Genomic DNA, 20,929 nt, shown 5'->3' on the forward strand with positions numbered 1-20,929 from the left:
TTTCTATATTTTAAGCATTTGCATGGAAATCTTGCTGAAGTTTCTTCCCTGTGTGTGTGTGTTTTTTAAATACATAAATTTGCCAAACTTGAATAAATGAGTATAATAATGCTGATTATGTAATCATCATGTACATCATCAGCATAACAAACCAAAGCTATTGTATTTGGTGGCATACAGTTCTTTGCCTTTACATTAAATCAGTCTTACTCAATGTGGTTAGCAGATGAGTGCCATGTGCAAACTATTAACTGGAGTACAGAAATAAATACACATTGAGAAACTTATAACAAGTTGACATAGTTAATTTTATATATTTTGCCTAATAGAAAAAATTATGCTTGCATTTTCATGTTTTTATTTTTGGTAATTCATTATTATTGTAGTTTACAAAACTATCAGTCTATGACAGTTTGGAAACTAACAAAAAAATTTTAAGAGGGATCTTTTACCCTAGTTTGAAAAGCACTAAACACTGTATTAAATAACTTCCAAAGAACTTTTTTCCCCTTCCCTCCCTTTCTCCCTTCCTGCCCCCCCCCCCCTTTTTTATAGTTCTTTCATCTCTCCCCTTAATGTCCTGTCCAGTTTGGGCTACATTGCTTTGCAAACTGGCCCCTGTGCACCTGTGCAGAGAGGGTAGGAGAGACCTAAGAATGAGGCAGACCACTCCAGATTGGAGGTGGCAGATTTAATAAGCAAGGCAATTTACCACGCTTGTCTTGGAGCCACCAGTAGAGTAGATCACATCCACCCACCAGAATTTTAAAATTTATATAGAGGTCTTAATTGGGTTCAGTCATGTATACCATCCAGATGGTCTGAACAACACATTGCTTTGTCAAGGTCACATCCTTGAAAGGTGCTTCCCATTGTGGGAACAGTGAGGAGAATATACATTCCAAGGACAGGGGAGGGGTGGGAGCTCTGATTGCCCAGGGTCGACTGGAAGTCAATTCCTCTAGATTATCTCCTCCAACAGTGGCTACCAGTGTCAGTTTGTACAATGCCTACTTCAGGGTGCCCACCTAAAAAAGCATTGTTAATTTTATGTTGGCTGAGAATTCAAAGGGCCACATCAGCTTAAATTTATGCAAATTTGAGTACACAAGCTCTGAGAGTCTGACCAAGTTCTCTTTTATAACATAAACTTGAGGCCCAGTGCATTAATTCATGCCCAGGTGGGTTTCCTTGGCCTGGGCTGACCATCTGGGCCCATGGGGGCCATCTCACCCAGTCCCAATCAAGGCTGGCCAGGGGGAGGGACCATGGGAGGTTGGCCAGCCACAGGTGAGAGGTTGGCTGTGGGAGGACCCTGACCACATGGGGCAGCTCCTGTGTTGAGTGTCTGCCTCATGGTGGTCAGTCATGTTATAGCGACCACTCAAAGGGTCATTTGGTCAACCAGTTGTAATGGTCACTTAGGCTTTTAGATATAAAAGCCTAGGCTCTATTTTGGCTGCTCAGAGACAGCTTTTTTAGTTCCATCCTTGTTTTCAGCCATTTTAGGGATGGTTGACATTGCCCTGAAAGGACCTCTCAATACAAATGTGTTGCTTGGATAGTAGGACATGAATCATAGGATAATGTTCCTCATTTTAAAGAACTTGTGTCTCAGGCTAACCCAATTCCTATGAACCATTTCCAATTACTGTACAGCACAAAATGTCCCAAATTTAGAGAATACCTTTGGCATACCAGATACTTAAAACAGTAAAGATGAGCTTGCTAATCACATTTTAACGTAAACTCCGCATGTTTCCTAGCTTTCAGAAAACTATTTATACTTTAGGACAGCTGCAACTATTCTGTAAAGAGTCTATAGCATTTTAATTGAGATTGAATCTACCTTCTCCAAAGAGCTATGTTATTATCATGTGACAACTAGCAAATCCAGCTTTGTTAGTGAGCAAAGGGCAGAGTGAGTACTCAATCCAGTGGTCTGGCTCTGCAATTCTCAGAACTAATTAAAGTGTACCATTTGTCAAAGTCAGTGGGAACCCTGTGTCTGTATCAGCTTAAAAGGATATTGAAAGGAGAAATGGGTTCCATCAGCAGGAAAAAAATAATGTCCTATTCTTAAATAGAACCAACATCCATTTAATGAGTGTCCTAATGTGTATATCCTACAGAATTATTTTCCCCCCAGAAATTTTATAGCAACACTTTGGAAACAAATTAAATAATTATGCTTATACTCCAATGCTTATAAATATATTAAAAATATTTTACAGTGGCCAAAATATGCTCTCTTGGACCTTTTAGCATTATTAAAGGATAAGGGTTATAGAAATAAATCCACAAATCCTCTACTAAAGTATAATAATTATAAAAACGGGGGAGAGAATGAACACAAGTATAACTTTTATATTCCTCTATTTAATGAATAAATACTCAACTGAACAGTAGAGGCTGCCTCAGGTTAATAATAGAGAAGTGAGCTGAAACTGGAGCACAACATTAAATGATGCAGTCAAGCACTGAATTAGTTAGCTCAACCAGCAATGTTAGCAGCACTGTGGTTACACTACCTTTTAAATTCTTTATATTTATTATAAGGTAATGGGAGAAGAAAAAGAAGAGCAAGAAATATGGTAGGTTAAAATCTGTTTTAACCTCTTCACAGAATTATACCTATAGTGCTGACATAGAGCTTAGAAAAAGTTGGAACTGTGTCCTTAGTTCCAAAAAATTGGAAAGGGCACAGAAAATTAGGGACTGATCCCACTCTAAGGAGATAACATTCTTTTGATGTGTTGACATTTTGCCCCTTAGAATTCAAGCTAAGCTGTACAGCAGTCAGCTTCCATTTCCTGGTGCACCAAGAGTGGTTGATTATCAGAGAAGCAGAATCCACATTGAAGGTTGCCTATCTCATAACCAGAACACTCATGTCCTGAAGATCTCACAGTATCCTATTTGTTTAAAAGAAACACACTCAGATAAATCACTACATTAAGTTAAGCACAATTAACTACATACTTAAGCACATTTAGTCAGTATAATCATGTCCTTAGATGAAAATTATTATATTTAATAATCATTGTTTATACTTGCATGACAATAATTTACAAGGCACAGCTTTTTGCAATTTTCACAACAACTCTATAGATTAGTTAGGGCAAATATGATGATGATGACAGTGATGGTGATGTCCTTTTGTTTTGGAAAGTCAGAAATAAAAATCAATTTTACTTCATAAGTTACATGTCTCAAAAGTGGTGATTATAATAAGCAGCTCTGAGAAGGTTAAGAATGTTGCATACATCATTTTTAAGTAGAGTTGGTATGTAATATTATATTAGTCATATTAATTTCAGGGGTACAATACAGTAATTGGATGTTTTTATAGTACTTGACAATGTGAGGTGACACCTTTTTTAAAGATATGCAAATGAGATTTGGAGAGCTGAATAGGCCTCCTTTGGATCACACAGCCAGTTGGTGAGAAGGTTTTCCCTCTTCATAATCAATGCTCTTTCTGTTGCTCAATATCATAGGTTATATATTTATTGTAAAACATTTTTAAACTTAAAAAACAAAGTCCTTTTTATGCATGCAGCAATTTGTGTTCATTAGCAATTAAAACAAAAAAGTTCAGATTTCTCAGTATGTGTCGCTCTTTATGTAAATGGTTCATCAAGTAATGAGCAAGAAAGGAAACACTAAAGCCTAGAAAAATTAAAAATAGGTATTAAATGTTTTTCCTTATACACTTAAATTTTAGGTAGTTTTAGAAAGGGCTCAATGCAAAGATTGGAAAACTGTGAGGTAACTTGTAGATAAAAATATTTAAAACTCTGATCTTCCTTAAATTTCCTTAGTTGTTTTAACTTGACTTATGTTAAAGGTATTTTTTTCCATTTTAAGAAAAACAATCAAATAGAAAAACTATCTTTATAAAAGCCTAAGTGACCATTCGTCTGTCCAACTGGTTGCTATAACACACAATGACCACCAGGGGCAGACATTCTGACCAGTAGTTATGATACGCACTTATCAGCAGTGGGCAGACACTCAACACAGAAGCTTCTGTGCTGCGGTGACTTGGTAGCTGCAGTTCTCAGGTGACACACTGGAACCAGAGAGGAGGGAGCCCGATTCTGGGGTGCATCACCCAAGAACTGCCCTCTCACAATCTGAGACCCCTCAGGGGTCCAGTTTCGGCCTGATCCCGACAGGCCAAGCTAAGGGACCCCACCAGTGCACAGGACTTGGACTCTAGTTTTTTATATTTATATTAGAGGCCCAGGGCACAAATTTGTGCATGGGTGGGGCCCAGCCAGCCTGCCCCAATGGGGGCCCACGGGTGGTTGGCCAGCCCTACCCCCAATCAGGGTGATGAACTTCTTTAGCTTTTTCTTTTCTGTGAAGCTCTTTATCGGGCCTCCAATTCTAAATGAGCTTTGCTGGGTAGAGAAGAGCATGGCCAGAAATATTCAGTGACAAAGAACAGGGACCTGCAGCTAGGGTGACCTTCATTTTGAAAAGATGTGGCTGCTCTGGGAACTGAGAGTTCGGTCTCAGTGAAACCTGGTCAGTCTTTGCATCAGGCAAGTGGAATCCCTGAGGCCGTCTTGAGAGTTGCCAAGGCTGGGGGTGTGATCTCAGAACAATTAAAAACACATTCGTGAAGAGATGTTATGCGTTCTCTTTCAGCAAAAAGCCTACATGTCTGTGCTACACCAACAGAGTTGCTTTAACAATGAAGCCTCCATCCACAAGCCCACCCACCTCCAGGAGCTGGCAGAAGGTTGCAAGAGGCTGCGTAGATGAGGCTGGTGCCAGGTGACCTGGCAGGTGTCAGCAGCTCGGCAGTCTGAGCCTCAGGCACAGGGAGACAGGCTGTGACATCAGCACCACTTGGAGGGTTTGACAGCATCAGCAGCAGCTCCAGAGCTTGTTGCTATTTTGTTTTATTTTTATCTCATTTTCCCTTTAAACCTCTCCAGGTTACATGCATTCAAGAGAGGAGCAGCCTTTGCAGAGAGCATACCTTCGATCTAGGTTCACCTACAGCCAGACAGAGTCCTGTTTAGAAACCGTGTAGGTCTTGCATTATTTGCACTATTACCAATAAAAAGTTTTAAATTCTGGCACGTAAACATGTTTCCTTCTTATTCATGAGGGCAGGAGGCTGAGTGCAGCCACAGGCACAGCCACAATTCTTCACTCACTCACAGGCCTCCATCCAAGGGAAGGGATGCAGGCCCTTTGCACACGGAGGGGTCTGGGGAGCAGGGTCGGGCAGCAAACACAGAACATGGTCATCCGTGGCCTTTTCCCATACTTTCTTCGTCCCAATCTTCCTGCTCAGGGTCTTTAGCATCTTCCTCAGATGGCTGTAGGACATGACTGGGCTGATTGGTTGGAAAGAGGGCCCACTGGCAGGAAGGAGGGGCCATGATGGTTGGCCAGCCCTACCCCCAATCAGGGCGATGAACTTCTTTACCTTTTTCTTGTCTGTGAAACTCTTTATCAGGCCTTCAATTCTAAATTAACTTTGCTGGGTAGAGAAGGGCATGGCAAGAAATATGATGTTTATCAGACTCTGTCAGCATGGGGTTCCTGAATCAGGCTCCCTTTGGCATTGTGGTGATGGGGGAGGACAGCATGAAGTTGCAAACACAACCCGTGCAGACTCCTTGTTGAGTCTTCTGTATACCTTCTGTATACCTTCTATTGATAAATACCTGATGGGCATCTCCCCTCAGAAGGGGTGCCGACAGCTCAGTTGCATGCTCCCTCTAGGCAGGGAAGCCTGAGGGAGGGGCTGTGGGAGGTTGGTAAGAGACAATCCAGCCAGATCAGGCTGGTTGGCTGCTGCAATGTGTGTCATAGCCACCAGTTGTTCCGGTTGTTTTGGTCGTTCTGCCATTATGGTCACTGGGCTTTTATATATATTAGAGGTCTGATGCATGAAGACTCATGCAAGAATGGGCTTTTCTTCCCCTGGCTGCCAGCAGCACCTTTGCTGGAGCCAGAGCCACCTTTCCGCCTTCCCACGCTGCCCAGAGGTCCGGAGCAACTGGGGTCGAGCAGGAAGCATCCTGCCCCGCCCCCGGCCACTTAGTGCCTGTATATGCAAATTAATCTACCATCTTTTTTTGGTTAATTTGTATAATCATTCCTGATTGGCTTATGGGCATCATAATTTGCATCTTACTCTTTTATTAGTATAGAAAGAAACTATAAAATCACAAGTATATATAACAACAACAAAAGAATCAAGGTTTTACAGTGTTTACTGCTTTCTTTTAGAACATATGCAAGAAAAGGAAATAAAGACATCAACTCGAGATGTGTCATTTGACATACATCATCCCATAAAGTATAAAACAATTACACGGTTCACTATAGTTCTGTTTGTATAATACATTTGCAAAAGAGTTTGTTACATACCTAGGAATTATATAAGGGGGACAGCTAATTTTCTCTAATATTAATGACTAATATCTGAGTTAGAACCGAAAAGGAGATTTTTCATATACTAGGAATGATTTTAATTTTTCAATTTTGAACTACTTAAATTTTTTTGGTTGATTTTAATAGCACATTAAATGTTATTACATATGAATTATGGAAGCATAAAAATATTACACTTGTTCTCATTAATAGACTGTATTTTATACACTTTCCTTTTAATAAAAATGTAATATCTTAAAATGTTCATTTATGTGTCAAACTAAATTATGTTGCAATTTTCATTTAAACAGCTGAGATGGACTCTATAAGGAAAAAAGGCTTATGATATTACTCTATTTAAAGTAGTAGTGGTGCATATTGATGCCCCACTACTAATCCAATTAACTACTCCTCTAGTGAGATGAACTTAAGTGTCTTTGCTGTTCCCTCCTCCCCCTAGCTAAACTCAATTCAGAAATGCTTACTAAACTGGCACGCACAAATATCTAATCATAGTAATCTTAATTCGATTTATCATGCACTAGTATAAACTCACCATATGAGAATCTGTGCACTCATCTTGATTCTCGTTTTTCCCATGGCTAAAAATTGAGTCAGATGGTAATTCTCTTTTACATATAATTTCCAAGACTTTCAGAGTAAATTGCACACTTGAAAAAATGTTTGGATACATATAATATGACTCTCCAGAGAAAGAAAGTGCTATTGTAAGAATAAAAATTTGTGAGAAATATTTCATTAATATCTTGTATAGTATTTCATTTGTCTTTTAGTTATTAAAGTATAATTAAATTCAGTACTTCAATGCTGAAACTGCTGTACAATTCCCCATGCAGATTTATAATGTTAGGTATTCCCCCTTGTGGTGTAATAGAAAACTACAAGGTAAATAATTCATACATGAAATTTTGTATGGTGGAGTGCCCAATTAGGAACAGTTACTGCCCACCTGGGTTGAGCATTGACCTTTGATCCAGGAGGTCACAGTTCAATTCTCAGTCAGAGCACATGCCTGGGTTGCAGGCTCAATCCCCAGTAGGAGGCAAAGAATGATGCTCATCATTGGTGTTTCTAGCTCTCTCTCCCCCTCTCCCTTCCTCTCTGAAATCAATAAAAAATATATTTAAAAAAATAATAGTTACTGCACAACAATGCTTGGAAACTTCCAGCTGATAAGACATAAAATTATAATAGATACCATATTTATAATGAATACTTTAAAATTATAATCCTAGAAAAAAACTAATGTAATTGCTTTTAACTCAACATTCTCCATTTTTATTCCTTTTCAAGATGTTATTAATTTTTTAAAGTATATATTTTAAGTATAGCGACAATTATGTCATTTAACATAAGACTATATGGTATTTAACAGAACCATCTTCATGGTGTTCCTCTATATATAAACTTTTAGACTATCTCTGAGTTTCAGTTCAATGACAGAGTGGAAAAATTCATAATAACCAATCTTTTACTGGATTGCTATATGTTTAGGTGGCATCTGCTAATAGCCTTGCATAGGATGACTAGACACTTAATATATTAGGCTTTTATTATATAGGATCCTTTATTTAATTCCTTAAAATGTTCAACATAGTGATTCTTCGCATCTTCAGATTATGGTGACAAGTAAATTTTGAAGACTTACTTGAATAAAACCTAAAGTTCTCACTTTAGCCTGTTATTGTGGATATATCCCAAGAAAGCCAATATCTTTATTTCACATAAAGATAAAATCTCCAAATTTTGCCCTCTTATCAAATACTGTTAAGTACAGCCTTACTTAGGCTATTATCTCTGTTTCCAAGAACAGAGATATAGCCTATTAACCAACATGTAAAACTTAGGGTTCCTCTTCAATTCCTCGCTTTCCCTTCTACAATATATTGCCTATATCCAACTGATCGCTTAAGTCCAGTGTCTTTTTAAGACTGCTTTACTGTAAAATAAGAAAATATTCTTATTTTAATTGTATTTAACATCTCTTGCCTACACTGATGTCATAGCTAACTGACCTCCACATCCACTCTCTCCTTACTCCAGTCCAGCTCCCCCTGCTTCACCACTAGGGCTACCTTACTAAAATATGAATTTAACTTCCTTACAATCTAGAATAGTGACTACTACATATGAGGAAATTGAGTCAGACAAGGTGGTAGAAGTAGTTAAGTAGAAAAGTAAAAAGTAAAAACCCAAGCAACTTGGTCCAAAAACTGCTCTTCAATATTGTACCCATAATCTTTCCTGAAATAGAAAACACAGCTTATGCTCTTTATAGTGATAACCTGAGCTTCTCAAAATATAACATAAAACACTCATAAGTATAGAAAATAAGAGATAGTCTACCGTATAAAAATGGTTGAAGTCTAAGTAAGTGTTCTTTAAAACTTTCTAGGTGACCATACAGGAAATATATAAAAAGTCTTAAGGAGATCAAATAGCCAATCTGTCAAAAGAGAAACGAAAAAGCATTTTTTGTGTTGCATCAATAAATGTTTAAAAACCATAAAGAAAATAAACCATTTTGTTATTACATTGGCTTTTGATGGAACAATTTCAAACTCTTGAGATTGTGTGCTTTTGAAATAATTCTTAAACATTTATATCAAGGTTGAAATACTGGTTCAGCCAAAAACACATTTATAAATCATCTCTACATTACATATAATGACAATACTGAGTGATATTTTGTTCTGTATCTTTTAAAACAGTATTTTTCAAATTGCAAGCTATGCCCTTTAAGTGAGTCATGAAATCAACTGAGAGGGGATTTTTAAATAAAATAAAATACCTAGTACATTGCACAGTTCCTTTTTTCACTTATATATAAGTATGTTTTCATGTGTGTGCTGTTTGCAATGCAAAACATATTTCTCCCTATGGGTCTCAGTCAAAACAATTTAAAAACATTTTTAGGTAGTTAGAAAAATAGTTTGCATGTTCATAATATTCTGTACTAAGGTCCCCATTCCCTCATGAAAAAAATATCATACACACACACACACACACACACACACGTGCGCAATGTCCAAAACAACCAAAGGCTGGACCAAACACTAGAAGTCAGTTCTGCAGTCATTGCTGGGTCACCATGGCAACCCAGCTCTGACTGCCACGTTGAAGGCGCCTCAGCAACACAGCACTGACTACCATGAGGCTGCGTTTAGGCATGGTCAGAGGCTGGGACAAAAAGCAGGGTCTGATCACCGCCACTGTGGCAGTCAGTGCTGGGTTGATGAAATGGGAGTCAGTCCTACAGTCAGTGAAATTAGGGTCAATTACAATAATATTAAGTGAACGAAGGGTAAATTAATGTCTCTTTGGGAGGAGTTGAGAATATAAAGTACAGTGTAGAGCAATTTACTTATATTATTTCATATAATATAAACTCTTTTCCTTTATTTAAAATGTATTTTATTGTTGAAAATATTACACATGTCCCTTTGTGTTAGTTTTTTTTTTTCCCCCCCATTGATCTTCTCTATCCTGCACCCACCCCTTCCAGGCTTTCACCAGACTATTGTCTGTGTCCTATCTAAAAATCTAGAAAGATTTAGAGGGGGGAAATAAAAGCTATGCCAGGTAAATACTGGACAGCTGAAGTTGATGCATGAATACTGGATAAAGGCTTGAAGCCAAAACAACTCATGAGATAAAGTTAGTCACTGTAACATAACAAAAGGTTCCTTTCACTAAAGAGATAAGGTGGATCCCAACACTTATACAGTGGTGCCTCACACAACGAACTTAATTCGTTCCAGAAGCAAGTTTGTTATGTGAAAAGTTCGTTATGTGAAACGCGTTTTCCCATAACAATACATGTTAAAAAAAATAATTCGTTCTGTAGCATAAAATATGCTAAGATGACATAAAAAAAGATAAATTTTTTGTTATTATTTTTATTTAGATACATCTAAAAACATAATTTTTAAAAAACACACACATTTTTTTAATTTTAAGACAGACTAAGTAGAGTCTACCGAATCTTGCACATCTTCATCCATTTTCTGCTTTTTGGCCGATGGTTTCATGAAAAACCTGTCCAAAGTCGTTTGTTTTTCTCTTTTCTCCAACATCTGCCGGAAATAACGGACAAGAGTATCGGAGTAAAGATCGTTGATCCTGTTTGCTTCAGCTGAATCCGGATAGTGGGCATTGGTAAACTCCTGAACTGCTTTCCATTTGACCAGGATGTTCTTGATGTCAGCAGTTGGGATTGGTTGATTGTTTGATTGTTGCTCCTCGTTATCAGATGACGCTTCCCTTTGAGCATTGTCCTGTTGCTGGACCAGAAGAGCTTGGAGCTCTTCAGTTGTCAGCTCTTCTTCGTGTTCCTCAATAAGCTCCTCTACATCCTCTTCCTCTACCTCTAATTCCAACCTTTGGGCCACTGTGATGATGTCCTTCACCACTTCTGTGTCATCAACTACTGCTTCTTCCTGGGTCCACGAAGGCACAAGCATCTTCCAAGCAGAAATGAGGGTCCTTTGTGACACTTCTTCCCAGGCCTTCTGTATAAGTCGTATTGCCATAAGGACATCAAATTTCTCCTTCCAAAACTTTCGGACAGTCATATTGTCTCCACCAAACTCGCATTCTTCAAACACCTTATTAAAGAGGGCTCTAGTGTAGAGTTTTTTAAAGTTCGCAATAACTTGCTGATCCATTGGCTGAAGAATGGATGTGGTGTTTGGTGGCAAATACTGCACCTTGATAAAAGGATAATTTTCCTGCAATATTTCCTCTAGGTCTTTTGGGTGAGAAGGGGCATTGTCAAGTATCAGAAGGGCTTTGAGCGGCAGTTCTTTTTCCAGCAAGAATTTCTTCACGGCAGGAGCAAAGGTTTCCAGAATCCATTTGTTGAAGATACATAACTTGGGTCACCCAGGCTTTTTGATTGGACTTCCAATGGACGGGCAGTTTGGACTTAATAACGTTATTTTTCTTGAAAATTCTTGGATTTTCAGAGTGATAAACCAATAGAGGTTTGATCTTGAGGTCTCCGCTGGCATTAGACGAAAACATAAGGGTAAGTCTGTCCTTCATGGCTTTGTGTCCTGGCAATTTCTTCTCCTCTTTTGTAATGAAGGTTCTGCTCGGCATTCTTTTCCAGAAAAGACCCATTTCATCGGCATTGAACACTTGTTGTGGGCAGTATCCTTCATCCTTAATACATTTTTGAAAGTTAATAGAGAACTTTTCTGCTTCTTTCTTGTCAGCACTGCCAGCCTCACCATGCATAGTAACGCTGTGGATTCCACACCTTTTCTTAAATCTAAAAAACCACCCCCTGCTGGCTTTGAATTCTTCTTCATTATCTTGATTGCTGCTACTTCCAGGGACGTTTTTCTTTAGATCGTCATAAATTCTCTTGGCTTTGTGACAGATAATATCTTGGGTTGTTACGTCACCTTTCACCTGCCTGTCCTTAATCCAAATCGCTAATAGCCTCTCCATTTCCTCGTGGATTGAAGACCTATGTTTTTCATGAAATAGTTTTGATACTCCTTTGGCTACTTTGGCTGATTTGATTGCATCCTTATTTGTCAAAATGGTGAAAATGGTGGTCTTGCTGAGGCCAAACTCTTTGACGAGGTCACACTGTTTTACCCCACATTCACTCCTTCTAATTATTTCCTGTTTCATTTCAACAGAAATCACCTTCCTGCTTTTTTTAGAAGCCATGATATAAAAAAAATATTGAGTTTAACTTAAAAGGACGACTGCCGTGATACGTGCGTGATTTAATTCGTAATGAAGAACGATTGCCGCGATACGTGCTTAAGTTAAGCGCAGTGACTAACAACTGCCTGCAGTGCCTGCGCGGAAGGATGCAATACATCAGCAGCGATCGTGGAAGCTCGGGCAAAGCGGTCGTGGAAGCTCGGGCGACTTCGTTGTGTGAAACGAAGTTCGTTGTATGAATCATGAAATGAAGTTTGTTGTGTGCAGTGTTCGCTGTGCGAGGCGTTCTTTATGCGAGGCACCACTGTATAATACACATAATAGAACAGTGTGAGGGTTCGGAATGAATCTCACCAAGATGTGTCTAAGTGGGATGCAGATTTTTTGAGCTAAGGGAAATTTTAGTTTCAGGCTCAGGTGAAAATTCTGCCCCTCCCTTTACCTATAAAAAAGTTGAATTAGAGGTCTTGCTCATAATAACACATTATCCTATATAATAAAAGGCTAATATGCAAATTGAACACCAGAACAACCAGTTGCTATGACATACACTGACCACCAGGAGGCAGATGCTCAATGCAGGAGCTGTCGCTGGCCGTCAGTGTGCTCCCACAGTGGGAGTGCCACTCAGCCAGAAACCAGGCTTATGGGTGGCTAGTGCAGCAGTGGTGGTGGGAGCCTCTCCCGCCTCTTGGCAATGCTAGAGATGTCCGAATGATGGCTAAGGCCCACTCCCCATAGGGAGCCACCGAACACCCCCTGAGGGCTCCCAGACTGCGAGAGGGTGCAATCCGAGCTGAGGGACATCCCCCCCGAGTGTACAAATTTCATGCACCAGGCCGCTAGTAAAACTATAAAACCACTAGTGAAGCTAAATTTCTTTTACTAACAATAAATTTTGCAGCAGGCAACATGATCGCCACACATGACATCAGTCCAGGAGCTTATAAAACATGAACTACTGGAAGATGATTTCCCATTTGCTGGCTCTAAAATGGCTGGGAATACTTTGAGAAGAATGCTTTTTCTCAAACTAAGCAAGCATTTTAAAAAGTGAGCAGGCATTTAAGATGATCTGTTGGCATTTTTAAATAAAAAAGTGGCATTTTAAAATCCTTAAAATAGAGAGGAGAAAAGCTACATATACTAAGATATAAGGACAAGCTTGATTTTTAATTGAATCCTAGAGACCTGGTGCATGAAATCTGTGCACAAGGTGAGGAAAGAGTCCCTCAGCCTGGCCCGTGCCCTCTCACAGTCCAGGACCCCTCGCTCCTTACTGCCCACCTGTTCACTGCTCCTTACCGCTTGGCTTACTGCTCCTTAAAGCTGCCTACACGACTGTGCTAGCCAGCCATGAGCCCAGCTTCTGGATGAGCAGCGCTCCCCCAGTGGGAGCGCACTGACCACCAGGAGGCAGCTCCTGTGTTGAGTGTCTGCCCCTGGTGGTCAGTGAGTGTCACAGCAACCAGTCATTCTGGTCGTTCCACCACAAAGGTCACTTGGGCTTTTATTATATAGATTATTGTCTTACATAGTTGGTGATATATTTTCTAGAACTATCTCTGTTTGAATAGCAAACAATAATACATTATCCAGCCTACCCAGTGTGGCTCAGTGGTTGAACATTAACCTATGAATCAGAAGTCATGGTTCGACTCCAATCAAGGCATATGCCAGGATTGCATGCTCAATCCCAGGAGGGGATGTGCAGGGTGCAGCCTATCAATGGTTCTCTCCCATCATTGAAGTATCTGTCTCTCTTCCTCTCTGAAGTCAATAAAAGTATTTTTTAAAACTGCATTACCCACACATTTAGAGAAGACTGACACAAACTGCCAAGTGAGAAAATACTCTATAATAAACCAAACACTGTTCAGATCCTAACGCAGATTCCATAGTTACACATAGTACATGTAGTAATTACAACACATTAAAAATATTTTAAAACATACCTTTGCCAGCTTTATTTCCACAGAAAATAAGTATGGCTTTAGGAATGCATCACAACAGAGTCTATAAAAAATCGATTCCGCAAGAAAAAATAAGGCAGGTGGATGATCATAATAAAAGGAAGCATGGTCCAAGGAAGTATAAAGTATATTTAAAGCTTCTGAAAAATCAAAAAGTAGAAACTCTATAATTGATAAATTATACTGTTTTCTACATGCTATACAATTAAGTTTTACAGTGAACTATTTGCTCAGTCCCAAGACCAGACTGTAGTTTTAAAATATTTACATATTCTTTGACACCTCTCCCATCAAGTCAGTCTCCTTGTCCTTGAACCTGATCAGGCCTGCTTCAACCAATAAACTGTGGCAGAATTAACATGGCTGGGTTTCCAAGACTAGATTAGAAAAGGCAATCCAGCTGCCACCTGGATCTTTCTTTCAAAAAGGAACTTTGGAATCCTAGGCTGCCATGGAAGAAGTCCAGCTTTTTCAGAAGTCACAAAGCTTGAAAGACCATAGAGACAGGTGTGAGAAAGAGAAAGAGAGAGAGAATGCCCAAGAAGCTCCAGCCAACACAAAACAGATCACTGAGACACATACATAATAGTGTGGGAAATAAGACAGAAGTGTATGACAAAAGACAGTGCTAAAGGTAAGTGCTATAAAAGAGAAGAGTAGGAAATCAAGGCAGAGAAAATAGGGCCCAGTGGAACTGAACAAGGAAGAATATTGAGTTTAGGCCCTAAAGAAAATTGCACCTCAAGTCATCACAAAGATTTGAGGAACTGTCATATAAGTATTAATATATGAGGAAGAACAGCAAATACACAAAGATTTGAAAAACAGTCATGTAAGTATCTGAAGAAGAACAGCAAATGCAGGGACTTGAAAAAGGAAAAGCCCTGGCAAGTCCAAGGGATGGGTAAGAGACCAGCATGGCTGTAGCATAGTGAATAAGTAGGGAAGGCAGCCAAGAACCAGATCATCCATAGCCCGGTAGCCCATAATATAAAGTTGGAGTTCTTTTTAGGTTAAGATAAAGAAAATATTTAATTTAGAATGATCTCTGCTGACTGGAGGGTAGACAGTGGGATAAGGAACCTCCAGTTCAGGCTACAGCCTACAGGGTACAGGCTGGACACTGATGATGAGAGTGTTTCAGTTGTGGAGCTGCTAGAAAGAAATCATACTTAGGGCTTTTGTTTGGAGTTCAATATTATAATGAGCTTTTGGCTGTGTGTAACAGAAAAACAGTGTCTTCAAATAACTAATGTGTAACTTCACAAGATTCAACTTGGAAAGTTTCCGAGGCTGGTGAAGGTAACTGCCCTCTATGTGCATTTCCCCATCTTTTGGCTCCCTGGTGTACCTGATGATTGTGAGGACTACACAAGCACTAGGCATTTTGTTCTTTGCACCACATCACTGAGAGAAGAATCCAGAGAGCATAGGGAGGAAAGGGGTGCTTTGTTCTCAGATATGTCTTTTTCTAAAGCAATTCAAAGAATAAGTATTCCAAACAGACTCAACTTCACATCTCTTGATCAGGACCAGGTCCTGTGACTACCCCATCTATCTAATCACTGATGTTTAAAGGGCTGTTGTCTTAATTAGCTTAGCTCAATCATTATTCACTCCTGAGGCTGGGAAAGACCAGTTCACTTCTGAATCATGTGACTGCAGGATGCCTGAACAAAACTGAGGCTTACTTGACAAAGAGGAGCAAGTGGCTACTGGTTGCTGGTAAGTCAAGAGTGTTTACTTCCTTATCATTTAAACATTTAATAGAGGTGAAGCTGTGGATGGCACTGTGACAAAGTGTCGTATAGGCAAGCTAAATGCAAAATTGTTTTTATTCTTCCTGTTTGGAAGCTCCCAGGCAGCACTACAAAACCCAATTTACACAGGGAAATACTCTCTGACCTCATGCACTTCACGTTCTAAAAACTCATTTTAAAAGGCACACACATAAAATTTAGGATAATGATAGAAGCAATTTTACCTCCTTAAAAATAATGGTTTTTAATTTCTTTTTTAGATTAGTTGGAGGGTAGTTTGAAAGGAGACATATAAGTGAGAAGTGATAAATGAAAAGGTAATGAGTAAAGTGGCTGTTTAAAATAAGTGAAAAACTAACGGCCATTTGGTTAATGTTTTATGAGTAAGAATTCTAAAATGCAAAATCAAGTTTCTCTATAAGTCTCTATTGTAATTGAAAAATCACTAAATGACACTTTATATTACTTTTTAATTAGTTACTAATTTTAGAAAAAAGCAATAAAGAAAATGCTAAGCAAAAGAGTTTAAAGCAATTTTGTAATTAAAAAGTTGAGCAAATTCATTAATTCAAAATTACAAAAGGAACTTTCATAATGAAACATTATCAGGTATTTCGATAGAGAAAGACAAATTTTTCTTGGATCCTGGACAATTTCTAAATATTAAAGGTCTCATATTATACCTTCACTGCTAATTAAAAAAAACACACATGCACACACACTTAAGGTATCTAGGAAGAATTTAGTTAAAGCACATACCATCTTGAATTTCTCCTTTGCATTGAGCCAGAAAGGATACTTCAATCCATGTAGTAGGAAGATGCACATGTTCCCCAGTGCCTAATGTGCTGAGACCCAATTTTCTCTGTGTGATGAGGAAACATGAAAGAGGCAAACAAACATGTACTATTTATTTATTTAAATTATCCCTTAATTATATTTTCAAAGTCATTCTATGAGGCTGATACTCTGTGGCTATAATTTTTTTATTTTTTATTTTTGCTTTTATTATTTTTACATGTTGATCCTTTATGTAAACTGTTCTAGTATTAAAATGCAGAGAACGTTTGCTACCACTCTGATATTAGTTATTTGTTGAAAATAATTATCACTCTTCATTTTCTAGGGTTTTCTTCTATTTTTATCTCATTTCCCTTCCAAGAGGATGTATCTCTGATTTTTAAAAAGAAAATAAAAATATATTGATGAAATGTGATTCAATAGGAATTAGTTTCACAACAAACTGCTGAAAAATTCTGACTACTGCACTGTAGATAGGCAGAAGTTAATAAATATGACAACCTCTGTGCATATAGAGTGATGGTTAAGAAAAGCTTTCTTCCCTCTTTGGGATACATCATATCTCAGTTACTGTTTTTAAAAGACAAAGTAGAATTTTCATTATCAAAAATGTATTTACCAGCATTTGATATTTTGATGCGGGCTTTTTGATTGGTGTCAGCAGCTATAATCCCTAATAATTTAATAAGAATCTCACTCCAGAAGCCATTTGACATTGAATCATCTCTACATATAAAAAGCTAATATGCAAAATGTCCCCTCTGGAGTTCCACCAGGAAAACAGGAGCTGGATCACTCGCTAGAACATGCGCAGACCACCAGGGACAGTGTGAGACATTGGTGAGCAGCAGCAGTGGGGCACTGATGGAGAGAGGAGGTGGGGATGTGGGGAGATGGGGAACCTGATCTTTCCTGATCACCTATCAGGCCTAGCAATCTTACCTGTACATGAATTTCATGCACTTGGACTCTAGTTTGATTAAAAACTTGAATTTGCATTAATATTTTTAACTATGCCTACTTATAATTAAAGAAAGGTGTATTCTTTTTTTTTTTTCTTTCAATATTTTAGAACAAATAATCATCCACCAACTAGAACAGAAAGTTCACATAACAACTAAACCAAATAATGTAACACTACCTTGCATTTGAGAAGGATTTTTCTAGCTAGGTCCAACAATTTTTCCTTCTCTTTTCGATTTTTTGTTTCATTGAATCTCAGGATGAATTCTGCCGTGATTGAAAATGGTGGCCTAAACAAAACAAAACAAAAATCAATAAATATAGCTATCACTTCTAAATTTTAATTAACCAACTTCTGACGGTTAAGTATAACTATTTTTTCTTAAAAAGCACCTTATAAGAATGTTTTACACAAAAACAAGTCAGTAAAACAATATATATTTATAGTCCTCCTAGATTAATCTTATCATACTTAGCATTTTTTGATTGAGAAACAAAATTCTCATGATGTTAATGAACTTTATAGCCTCTGGAAAAAAGTTTCTGGGATGGTTGTCAGAAATCTTGTTGGTATATGCCTTCTTCATAGGTAAAATCCAGCACAGCTTTAATTATAAAGACTGATTTATCTCCTTATATATGTCACTATTAGTTGAATTTAAGATAAACCTTTATCTCATAATATAAGCTGAATCAGTCCAACATGGCTGGAGTGAGCAGGGAAAGAAAGATATATGTAGTAAGGTCAGAGTGACAAGTAGCCAGATTAACTCTAGATAAGATGGGAAGCCATTACAGAGCTTTGATAAAAGGTATGGCATGATTTAATTTAATTTTTAACATGATCATCCCAATTCTGGGTTGAGAGTTGAAGTGTGGGGAGATAGATGTAGCAAGGGAGGAAGCACACATATTTAAGTGAGAGGTAATAGTGGCTTGGATCAGAGTTCTAGCAATGCAAGTAAAAAGAACAGTTTGGATATTGGATGTAGCTTGATATGAGCTCTAATCAGACTGTCCAATGAATTAGAAATTGTGAGGGGGAAAGGGAATTATGATTGAATTGAGTATGTAAGGCTTTCCAAAGCTGCTCAATTTGCTTATTTCTCTCTTTCAAGCTTTGTGTGACACACGTAAAATTCTAGGCTTCTTTAAATTAATAAAAGAGGTTTCATACACTGGGGAAAAAAATGATTGAACTGAGTAACTGGAAGGATGGAATTGCCATTTACTGAGTTGGAGAATATTGATACAGGAGCAGATGTGGGGTGAAGGTAGGGAATAGGTTCAGTATTGGGACATGTTATGTTTGAGATGACCATGGTCATCCAAGTGACAGATGGATAGATGAGTTTAATCTCAGAAAAAAAGTTTCATTCTTGATACATCCTTTTAAAAATCATTAACATATATAAGATCTTTAAAGTCTTATGAATTAAAAGAACCCCATGAGGAAAGTATAGAGAGAGTACATAAGTATATAAAAGAGAAGTGAGACAAATAAGTTGAGGTTGTAGGCTAGAAAATGAGCAGACTGATTATAATAAGGTACCACAGAATATAAGCTGGGCATGGAATCAAAAGTGATATCAAAGACATAATGAATAGATAGTATAATTAATGAGTTATTTATTGGTGTAGGCAAATAATTGTTGGAGTCATGCTATTCAGGAGTGATCTGGAAGACTAAACATATTTTTAACATCTTACTATATTCAGAATTTACTGAATTGGCTAATCTGTGGGATATAGAAAAGAAAACATGAATAGAAATTAGACTTTGCTTCTGATTAATTCACAAACCAATTGGGGAGACATACGTACACAAAAGTAATCACAGTGACACATGATCACAGGATAGGCAGAGGTAATAGTATAATGCCTTGTAATTAGAACCAAATATAGATATCCTAGATAAAAACAATTAATGAAATAAGCAAGTTAAAGCCTGGCTGGTATAGCTCAATGATTGAGCATTGACCTATGAACCAGTGTGTCACAGTTTGATTCCTGGTCAGGGCACATGCCTAATTTTGGGTTCAAAACCTAGTTGCGAGTGGGCAGAAGGCAGCCAACCAATTATTATCTCTCGTTATCGATGCTTCTATTTCTCTCTCTCTCTCTCTCTCTCCCTTTCCCTCTTCTTCTCCCTCTTCCTCTCCTTCCCCCTCTCTTTCTCTCACTCTTTCTCTTCCTCTCCAAAATAAATAAAAATATTTTTTAAAGAAATAATCAACTTTTTAACTGCCATACTAAAATGGATGTTCACTTGGTCATATATTTAGTAATACTTATTGACTATCTTCTATATATCAGGAACTAAGCTTGGAATTGGGGATATAACTGTGAAATAAATTAAAAAAAACAAAACCCTGCCCTCATGGAGCTTATAGTAAAATAAAGAATTGAGGTGATAGAACTTATAAAATCTCCTAGAATTTGACATTTTTAAATAATTTTATTATTTTTTATGTTTTTATTGGTTTTTAGAGAGAGACAAAGGGAGGAGGAGATGCTGATAGAAACATGGATGAGAGAGAAACATTGATTGGCTGCCTTATGCATGCCCCCTACTAGGGATCTAGCCTGCAACCCAGGCATGTGCCCCAGCTGGAAATCAAACCCTGACCTCCTGGTGCATGGGTTGATTGATACTCAACCACTGAGTCACACCAAACAAGCTGAGTAACTTTATTCTTGATTTCCTATTATTTATTTTACCTAGCACCTCTGTGAGTCAAACATTCTTCTAGCAATAGAACACAGCAGAAATGAATAAAAAAGCAAATGTGCAATCACTTGCCTCATGGATTATATACTCTATTGGAGGAGAGTAGATATGCAATATCTACAAGAAAACAAAGAACAAGATGATTTCTGAGAGTCACTGCTATGAAGACAAAAGCATAGTAGTATGAAAGAGAATACAGGGCAAGAGAGCTATTTTACATTAGGCAATCAGGGAAGATTTCAAGGGACACAAATCTGAGCTGGGATGAGAGAGAGACCAAGACCATGGACAAAGAGAAACTGATGATAAATCAGAGTTAGCTAGGAGCTAGATCTTGCAGGGTATTTAGACCAGAAGGTAGGGTCTGGATTTTACTCCAGATGTAATGGAAAAACAATATAGACTAAACTAGAGCATGAAAGATTTAATTTACATTCTAAAAATATCATTTAGGCTGCTGTTTAGAGAGCAGGAGCAGGGATACTGATTAGGGAGCTGCTGCAGAAAATCAAGGAATTAGATGATGGTGACTTAGTAGAGGAGAAAGTGATAGAGATGAAGAAACTGCTTAACTACAAAGGGCCAAGAGT

General features: G+C 38.0%; 1 protein-coding gene across 2 annotated transcripts in view; it reads right to left on the minus strand.

Moving 5' to 3' along the window:
- Positions 1–20,929, minus strand: part of TMEM232 (transmembrane protein 232) — a 144,225-nt gene that overhangs the window by 96,918 nt on the left and 26,378 nt on the right. For both annotated transcript variants that reach the window (XM_036409303.1, XM_045571839.1), the window contains 5 exons: positions 17,787–17,898; positions 16,604–16,709; positions 14,067–14,224; positions 8,773–8,872; positions 6,962–7,128 (listed from right to left, as the gene is read on the minus strand). In XM_036409303.1, the coding sequence (XP_036265196.1) occupies positions 6,962–7,128; positions 8,773–8,872; positions 14,067–14,224; positions 16,604–16,709; positions 17,787–17,898 (643 nt within the window). The remainder of the gene's footprint in view (positions 1–6,961; positions 7,129–8,772; positions 8,873–14,066; positions 14,225–16,603; positions 16,710–17,786; positions 17,899–20,929) is intronic.

This window comes from Pipistrellus kuhlii, unplaced genomic scaffold (assembly GCF_014108245.1).
Source record: "Pipistrellus kuhlii isolate mPipKuh1 unplaced genomic scaffold, mPipKuh1.p scaffold_m20_p_4, whole genome shotgun sequence".
In the NCBI taxonomy this organism is placed as follows: domain Eukaryota; kingdom Metazoa; phylum Chordata; class Mammalia; order Chiroptera; family Vespertilionidae; genus Pipistrellus; species Pipistrellus kuhlii.